Consider the following 10,038-nt stretch of genomic DNA (forward strand, 5'->3'; position numbering starts at 1 on the left):
TTAACAAACAAAATAAAACCTCTCGCCAGCTGCGGGGGATGCCACAGAGTTGTTTGACTTCATCTCCTCCCCGAGAGGGAAACCAGGACTGAACTTGTCCGCAGATGAGAGCGACTTGGCTAGCGCCCAGGTGGGTGTGCCCAGCAGCGGCTCTGCCAGGCAGTGGGGTTTGGAGCTGGAAGGTGAAAGCGGGCGGAACCAGCCTCAAACCCGGGAGATGGACCCGGCAAAGGTCAAAGTCAGTGGGATAAGAGTGCTCCCGACTTGGCTGAGCCCAGGGTTTGCAGCTGGGAGAAGGTGGCCAGCCCCAAAGGCGCGGCCCCGTGGGGGCGCAACTGAAGCCAGGTCCCCAGGTCGCGCCCGTTTGCACCCTCCTTCCTCGCAGCAGGGGAGTCTCAGCTCCACGCGGCCTCGCCCCTCCCGAACCTGGGGCGTCCAGGTCTGGCGCCCGGGACCCTTACCCAGCCAGAAGTGCAGGCGGTAGGTGAAGCCGCGGCACGCCTTGCTCGTGTGCAGCACCAGGTACGCATCCCCGACGTAGAAGTCGCCGTAAGCGCTCCGGGGCACCGGCACCAGCTCCAGCTTCTCGATCCTCCAGACCTGCAGCCCCGCCTTCTTGCCCGCCCGGGAGAACTCCGGGTGGTACAGCTCCTGGGTCATGGCTGGCGAGCTACTCTCCGGAGAGGCCCCCTGGCGCAGGACCTGTTGACCTTGAAGTTGGACTGAACCGAGAGCGGCTGGAGGGACCCAGTTCCCCAGGATTTTATAGGGTTCGCCCTGCGGGAGGCGGGGAGGCGGGGCCCCAAACGGGAGGGGCTAAGTGTCCAGGCGGCAGTTACTCCAAAGGAGAGGATCTCTTCCCAGAAGGAGCGCAGTGCCTTCTCCACAACTCCAAAGCCTTTCCCGGGGGAGGAGGGAAATGGGAGTCTCAGAAACGTTGAAATCCGGAGGCAAGTTATAGAAATGCCTCCTCCGAGTCAGGCAACAGATGCAGGAGATTAACTAGATGGCGCATCGTTTTGAAAAAATTGGCTGTCCAGGTTACAATCATCTTAATAGCCGACGCCCTCATTTCCTTGGTCACTCGCTCCATATGTGATGGCTGAAGTTGCTCTCTGTCTTGACCTGTCCATTTCGAATATGCCTTGAAAACCAGCACGCCAGTTGTGAGAAGGATAAAAACCTGGAAGGCTGGGGGTCCTTACCCCAGGGACAGAGCTCTGTAATTCCGGGGGGTTCAAGAGCTGTGGTTAAGCTCTCGGCCTCCTTTGGTCAAGACAGTTGCTGAAAATAAGAGGCATCGTGCTCCTGGGGTGCTCTCAGGCGAGCTGTGTGTGGCTGTGACATTGTGCTCGGCCTGACTTGCCAGTTACCTGGCTTCAAAAATGTTCTCATTTTTCCCCTTCAGTTTTTGCGTCTCCAGCACAGGCGAAGCACTGTAAAATATAGATGGAAGTTTACTATGTATTTTGCAATCATTTAATGAAGCTGAAATGGCAAAGGAGTTTACTGTTATTTCAAAAGCAAATCGCTCACCATGTAAAGAGTAAGAAAGATGATTTTTATGCATGTACATTTTCTGTTATTATTTCCCAAATTGCAGGTCTCTGAAAGTCACTAACAATGTATGATTCACTTATTTCCTTAGTAGTTTAATAGATATTATGTGACCACAGTAAAAAAAAAAAATCAAAAGTACAAGATGTACAATAATGTTTATCTCTATTTCACCTGCCACTTTTTAAAAAATCTGGAATTTTCCTGTTTTGTGTGTTATCTGTTATAGGTTGCGATCCCGGTTGATAAATTTCACTAGCTACATTCTCTTTTTTCCCTCCTGGTCCAGACAATGAAGGGCAGGTGTGTCCGGCTCCTCTTACAGATGAGGAAACTGAGGCTTTGGAACTTGTCAGAGGTCATTCGGCTGGTGAGTGGCCAAAGAGAAATTCAAGCTCTCTGTGTCTAATGCAAAAGCGCATGCTGTTTGCAAAAACTTACTCTTTCAGTCCACATTATTTGGACAAGGTTTGTTCACATAAGTACACGTGATATTTTTATTTTCTTCCAGCTTGTTCCTAGAGAGGCTTCTGATCTAGTGTGTCTAATGCAACACCAAGAAGTTTAAACTTTGTTCTGAGTCATTCATTGTATGACTTGATTTCCTTAGCTGTAAAGTGGAAATCATTTTGTTGTTATTGTTGTTTTCTCTAGGGAAAAAAGTTATGAGAACTGAGCTCTGGATTTAAGATAGAGTTATTAACTTAGTTTAATTTCAGTTTTAGTGATAATTCTGTTCCTTTTATGAAGAAATAAAAAGAAAACTTTGGTATAGGTAAGTGAAATTCCCTCTCACTTAGACAAGGTCTGAGGCAAATGCCTAGAATGCACCAAAAAAGTTCAGTAATCAAGATCAATACTATTTTGAGGTAGTATTTTAAAAATTTTAAATTAATGTGAAAAATCATGATCAAAATACCAAATTTTCAAATAAAGGCAGTATTGTTAATAGTGCTTCACAGGACCATGTTGAAAGCTGAGGCCTTAAAGGAAATACTGATCTCCCTTTACTTACACTTTTGATATTTGGTTTATCATTTTGGCATTAATTTTGATATTTTAAAACATATTGCATTAAAATATTATTGATCTTAATTACTGATTTTTTTATTTTATTTTTTGCCATCTCCCTTAAATATTGTGCCTGAGGCAAGTGCTCACGCTAGCTCTTACCTGGCTAGGCAATCTCTGGATTCAAACTTGCAACAGCTACCTAATTGGTCCTGCCAAGGTCAAGTTCAGCATGCGCAGTCTCATCATTCCATCCAAACATGCTTCTCCTATTCTTCCTAATTTCATTAACAACATGATTTCATTTTGACTCAGCAGCCTCATTTTATCTCCATGTTCATTCAACTAGGGCATTGGTCTGCAAACTGCGGCCCCTCGAGTGTGGCTCTTCCACAGAATACCACATGCGGGCGCACATGTACAGTACTATTGAAACTTCGTGGCCACACTCAAGGGGCCAAAGAGCCACATGTGGCTCCTGAGCCGCAGTTTGCTGACCACTGAACTAGGGTGTCCAGAATTTTTCCCAGCTGCCCACTCTCTTGTTATTTCTCTGATTTCCATCTTCTGCTTCCCATCTTCACTGCCAGTGTGCCTACCTCCCCCTTCTTTCAATCCCTTCCCCCAGTGATCTGCAGAGGATGGACCAGTGTGGTTCCCCGGGGACTGTGAAGTTGTAGCCTCCAGGTAAAGCTACTCAGGTGACTATGCTTATAATGTCTAGCCTCCCCTTGGCTCTCTTCCTACTACTAATATTAATAACCTAGCTAGTTACAACAATAACAGTAATAGCTGCTGAAAAGATGTCACTGAATAGTTGATTTTGGATTAAGTTACTTTAAAAAATCAAGTTATCAATCTTCTCTCAGTCTAGTTAGAAACAGCCAAGATGGGTAAGTCTTTTATTAAAAATAAATAATAAGAGTCAGGAGGTTTGAGGTGTCAGCTTGTGTTTGAATTCATGGTAGGTGATCTTCTAGAATGTTAATGACTAAGGAGAAATGTTGCATAGTTTAATCCTGGAAATAAATAACTAAGTTAAATAGTATAATTGATTCATTGTGCATGCAATTCATTGGGATGAGCTGTTAAACACACACACACACACACACACACACACACACACACACACACACACACACAACTAGTTGGCTTCAAATAATCTTCATTCCCCAAGTCGTAGACTCTTCGAGTTGAAAAACTCTTATTTTCTTTCCATCACTGCATTGTGACCACAGAGTTGTTGAAATTAAATATATGCCAAAGACAGGAAGTGGACTTTTGTCCAAGGAGAAAAAAATGCCTCCAGAGTGCTATTTATTTGCTTTTCTTTGATTACAAATAACAAAATAATACAATTGATAATAGATTTCTTGTACTGGTAGTCCTTAAAGGGAACCAAAGTTTTGCCACCCCCAAATCTGTGCCTTTTGGGATATTGATTTTAAGCTGGCTCCTGAGAAACCTAAGTCTCAGGAAGAATGTTTGACCCTCCCCCCTCTTCTGCCCAAGAGACTTGTTAGAAAAACCGTGAAAGAAATCTTAGCATATTCACCTTAGTCTAATTTGAATTGAGTATGGTGGGCGGGAGGACATCTAGCAGGGGCATGTTTACTAAGTTACCCGCCCCCCACTCACCCCCACACACATCTCATTGTTTTGGGGTTGCCTAGCAAAAATTTACTTGCAGGCTCTCCCTCAATTACCTGCAAATTGCGCATTTTCACTTCTAAAATCTAAAACTACACCCCTCCTTTCTCTCCTTTGTCCAAAATGTCATATATACCCAATTTTGCCTTACTGTCTTTGGAATTTTCATGCTTATATGAATATTCTGTGCATACACACTACAAATTTGATTTTCTCCTGTTAATCTGTCTCTATTAGTTTGATTATTAGCCCAGCTAAAGAACTTAGAAAGTAGAAGGAAAAGTATTATTTTTTTAGCTCCCACATTCTTCTGTTAGTAACTTATGTTTGATTTACCGAATTATTTGAAGGTATAAGCATAGAAACTGGAGTTCGAAAACTTGAGTGCTTTGAGGATTAAAAGAGATCATGTATGGCAAAGCCCTGAGAACAGTCAATATACATAAGGTTAATTAATAATCAGCAGGGATCTTAGCCCCAGTACTTATCAAAGATATGTTATGATTAAAGTGAAAATATACTCTAAGGAAGGTATTTCATCCCTCCTCTCCATACTAGACAAACTAAAACTTATTTTTTAATTCACCATTTTTCTAAAAAAAAGTATCAATCAGGATCTAGCACTTTCCCTTTCACTAGTGAGTTACTTAAAAATTACACATGCTATAACTATACAGGCAGTCATGCCTCAGTAAGTACTAAGGTGAAAGTTTTATTAGCCTTCAATGTCTGTCGTTTTGATTAATAATCTGTATATTGTAAGCCTGCTTACTATAGTAGGTTAATTCAGCACTTTCTTCTTATATTTTTATATATCTTCAAATATATAAAACTGTTTGTTATTATTATTATTATTATTATTATTATATAGAAAATAGCTAACCCCTGTAAGATTATTGAGAGAGGACATCATTATCAATTTGGGAGATTACATATTAGAGAATGCTTATGACTAAAAGAAAGGTTGAGAATCCAAGGTCTCGTGAAGATTTTTTATTTTAAAATGATAATTTTTGCTTTAAGCTTATATTTATGTGAATAGAGATCTGAAGATAATTGTGGTTTTAAAATATAAAATTGAGCTAAAGTTGCTTGAGATTATAACAGCTTTTGTTGCTCTGATTTTTATAAATGTGTCTATTTATTAATAATTACAATTAACATGTTATTCAGTTTTGTTTGTAGCCCTGAGTTTACCAGCTTGTGAGAAATAACTTCATATTTTCAAGGAATATTTCAACAATTACTTAATATTCACATGATCAGATCATCATTTTGTTGTGCAGGTACTTACAAAAATAAAGGTCATTAGTTCACCTAAACCTAAAATAGCAGATTGTTTAGAAAAGTCAAGATTTCCTTCCCACTGACCAGAAATCACTTCCTTCAGCTAATTCTCTTCTTGATTCAACATCACTTAATATGAGTTTAAATTAAGCAACTTGACTGGTATTCCTTTCACTCTTAGTTTCCCCTAATCTTGATATTTTGAGACTTCCCTGAAATAATAGGTTTCTATGGACTATTCAAATTTATCGGAAGGATTGCTGAAAATATTTTATTTTATACATTTCAGAGAACTCTATATTCTGCATCTGACAAAACTAGGAAAAAGTTTTGTCTTTATCTAATGGCACAATAATAAGTTTTAGCAATAACATATCAAATGGAAAACATTTAGAACACGCATGTCAAACTTGCGGCCCACGAGCCATATGCCTTCTTTATTTGGCCCGTGTTAGCCTTTGAGTTTGACATGCTTGATTTAGAAGGCTTTTATCTGATTGGAAAAATATAGGGGGAAAAAGTAGGAACCCCAATATCTCATTACTGTTCAACAGGGTACAGAAAGTCTTGGACAATACAATAAGATCAGAAAAATAATAAAAGATATTAACAATTACTAGGAAAAAATAAAACCTCATTAATTACAGATAATAATCTGAAAATAAAAAGGCTAAGAAATCTCCTAACAAACTAATAGAACTAATAAGAAAGTCAAACAAGATTATTAAATGGTTAGAATGTGTTATAAAATGAGATGCAAATTCAAAAAATTTTAAATACTAAAAATTGTATGTGTATTTGATTTCTGAGTAAAAAAAATGATTTCTTAAACAATACCCAAAATATCATGAAATATAAATACAAAGGGAAAAAATGTATCACTTTGATTACATTCAATTAAAGATGTGGCCTCAAAACAGGACAACAAAGATAAAATTAAATGATGGGTGGTAGACTGTGAAAATATTTTCACTTTCTGAAAATGACTAAGGCTATCAGAGATATATAGAAACAAAAAGGATGCAGCCAAAATAAAGTCAAGGAACTTTATGGAAAAGTAATGTGAACTTATGGAGTAATCTGGCCACTAAATATATGAAGAGTACTCATTGATTTAGGCCTCACTATTAATTGGAAGAACAGCGTAAACAGTATTTGAATGCTTCCTATGGTTCAGCACTATAGCACTTTCTTTAAAAAATATTTTTATTTATTTCAGAAAGAAGGGAGAGGGAGAGAGGGATAAGAGAAAATCATTGATTGCACACCCCCTACTGAGGATCAAGCCAGCAACTGGGGCATGTGCCCTGACCGGGAATCAAACTGCGACCTCTTGGTTATAGGTCGATGCTCAACCACTGAGCCACACCAGCGGGGCAGCAAGTACTTTTAAAATATAATTGTTCTGATCCTCTTCGCAAGTCTATAAACTATATATTATTATTATTGTCTCATTTTACAACTTAGCCAGCAAAAAGTTATACAAGTATTAAGTGATAGAGCTGGAATCTGAATCCAGGTGGAATGGCGTTGAGGCCATGTACCTAACCACTATCCGCTAGGACTCCATTGATTTTGTTACACTATTCTAGCATCAAAGGCTGGTGAGGGGTGAGGAAATGAAAAATCTCATGGAATAATGCAAGAGGGGGGCTCTAACATGATGTGGCCATTTGGAGAGCAATCTGGCAACATTATGCGAAAGCTGCAGCCACATACTTTGTGCCCTGAAGTTCCACTCTTGGGTGTCTACTCCAGAAATGCTCTTCACAGATGTACAAGGAGAAAGGCACCCTAGGAGTTGAAAAATAGGTAAATGTATGAGTACAATGTGGTATATGGACATGCATGACGGGTATACTGTGCGGTATCAGAGCCAATGAGCAGCATGGAAAGGATAGCAGTGTGGGCATATCAAAACTATACAGTTGAATAAAATAGTAAGAAACAGGACATGATGCCATTCAAACCATACCTATATTAATACAAATAAATTTCATGAATGCACATGAAAAGACCATGAGCCATGTAGAATGTGAATTAGAAGAACGTACATTAACTGCATGTGAGTAGTTGCCAAGTAGGGGTGGGAAGGGAATTGATGATGGAGGAAAGAATGGGAAAAATAATGAAATAAAACAAAAGAGGGAAGGTGCACTGGTGGACGATAAACATTTGCCATGAACCAAGGAGAACGATCAACTAAATTCTTTACTATGAACCAAGGAATACAATCAATTCTGAGATCCAAAACCCCAAAGCAAAACAAAGTAAAAATAGCAATAAAATTTAAATTCTATCATCTATCTACCTATCTACCTATCATCTACCTATATTTGATTTTTTTTTTATGTTGGCATATAAATACATAAAATTTAGACCTATTCTAATAAACATTGTATAGGCATTTAAATAAACTGGGGGGCGGGGTGAGTTTAGAGAATAGCACAAAGAGAATTATTGGAGCATAACAGTGGTTCTAATTCCATTTTTTTTCAGTAGTGTACTCTCTTTGCTAAAGAAAAACCTTTAATTCAGGAAGTGTTTCACATGAATTGTAAAACCTGGGTTACTGATCGACTATCTTATTAGCATCTGGTGTAAGAATGTGTACAAAAATACTTGTTTCTATGACCTGAAATCTTGCAGCCTTGCAAACTAACTATTATTATAAAAACATTCAAATAATTATTGAGGATCATATGGGTTATACTGCATCTATGTTGTCCTTTTTTGGGGGGTGGGGTGGGGGAGGAAGTCTAGTTTTAATGCTTAGAATGACCCATTTAATATATTTACTTATTGATGAAAGAAATAGCAAGGAGGAAACAGCTTGGCCTGTACTTAATGTAAGAGAAGGCAGAAAAATGTTTATTCCCTTTAAACTATATTCTTCCTAATGGTCATAATTACATACTATCCTCATGCATTTATGATCTTTATTATGTGACTGCAATATTTAATTACTTAAATAATGACAAAAATGCAACGTTTCTTTAAAATATAGAGGTAAAAAATATAAAAGCATCTTGTTCAAATTTAGATATATAGTTAAATATTTATGAATAAATTGTCACAATGTCTGTGATTTACCTTGAAACACTCCAGGAAAAAAGTTGGGGAGGAAAGAATGGAATGAAATTGGTAAGTGATAATAATAGTTGATACTAAGTGATGCGCATATAGGGGTTCACTATTTTCTTAGGCCAACTTTTGTATAAGATTAAAATTCTCCATTATCAAACGTTTTTTCTTAAAGAAATTATAAATGGGGGTTTGGTGTGATTTTAATAATTATTTTACTATAATTGCTTTCCGAAATATTCATGAATGAATAAAGCTTTCAGAGCTGTATGGCTGAATATATTTAGAAGAGTTTAAGATACCAGTCCAAAAGGCCAACCCCATTGAGGATGTACCCCATTTCCAAAACAACTGGCAGGTGGGGTTGCTTTTCTGTATGTGTGGCAATCATTGGAGAGTCCTCTTCCTCTCCAAGTTCATGTGGGGCAGCTCTTGTCTACAAACATTGCTTTTTCTCTTGAGCAAAATCAAACCATCGGTTATTGAATATTTATGATAATCAAGTAACTTTGTGGAAGAAAAGATTGTGTTTTTTGCAATTTCCAAAAGACAATTTAAAGAATAATCGCCCAAATGAACATTAGTGAGTGAAATTGGTTAATGTTATTGACGTAATTTAAACTAGTGGCTAATCTGTTTCAGGGAGAATTTTCTATAAAATAGTTGAAAATCAGTACATTTATTTTGAAAGTTCATGATCATTTTAACATTTTAAATTGTGAGCACTGAAGTCTAAAGGAGAATATTCAGAGGCAGATGAGAATAACTCTAGAGGACTTTGCCAAGCAGGCTTTCCATTTAACAATGTAACAACCTGGCTTCTTTCTCTTCTCATATCAAGTAAATTAAGCTCATTTTTCTAGAAAAGGGTGACATCATTCAAAAGGTCATCAGGAGCTTAACTTTCTTTTGTCATCTGGATGACTGAGGAGATTTTAATACAGTTCCTCATATTGTGGTGACCCCCCAATGGGCTGTTTTCTGTCCAGTTGTGCAGAAAGAGAAAAAAGAAAGATGATATTCCCTTTCCCATCGTAAATCCCTGAGCTTTAGGGCAGACCTTTGTTGAGGAGAGCAAAGAAGTTGTAAGATTCAAGTTTTAATTTAGAATAAGTGAGACTTCCTTCCTTTTCTTTTTCTCTCTCTCCTCTCCTCTCTCTCCTCTCTTCTCCTCTCCTCTCCTCTCCTCTCCTCTCCTCTCCTCTCCTCTCCTCTCTCCTCTCTTCTCCTTTATTCCTGGTGGTGGGGGATGCTGATCTTAATGGATTCCTTGGGCTTTCTGGTTTCTGTTTGGGTTTAGCCAGTGAAAGATGCAGCAGGAGACTGGAGGGCAACAGGCAAGAGGGTTTGAAGTATTCATTCCCACTGGAATGCTGCAGTTCTGTTGTTGTCTGTGATTTTCCATGACCACAGCTCCTGCATGGTAGCTCTCCAAACCCCAACATCTAC

At 38.6% G+C, this 10,038-nt stretch overlaps 1 protein-coding gene across 1 annotated transcript in view; it reads right to left on the reverse strand.

Annotated features, from left to right (window-relative positions):
- SCIN (scinderin) overlaps nt 1-873 on the reverse strand; it is a 55,393-nt gene extending 54,520 nt beyond the window's left edge. Inside the window, exon 1 of the mRNA XM_006779061.2 lies at nt 462-873. Within this exon, the coding sequence (XP_006779124.1) occupies nt 462-660 (199 nt within the window). The 5' untranslated portion in view covers nt 661-873. The remainder of the gene's footprint in view (nt 1-461) is intronic.
- Between the last annotated feature and the right edge of the window lie 9,165 nt (nt 874-10,038).

Source organism: Myotis davidii, unplaced genomic scaffold (genome assembly GCF_000327345.1).
Source record: "Myotis davidii unplaced genomic scaffold, ASM32734v1 scaffold168, whole genome shotgun sequence".
Taxonomy (NCBI): Eukaryota; Metazoa; Chordata; class Mammalia; order Chiroptera; family Vespertilionidae; genus Myotis; species Myotis davidii.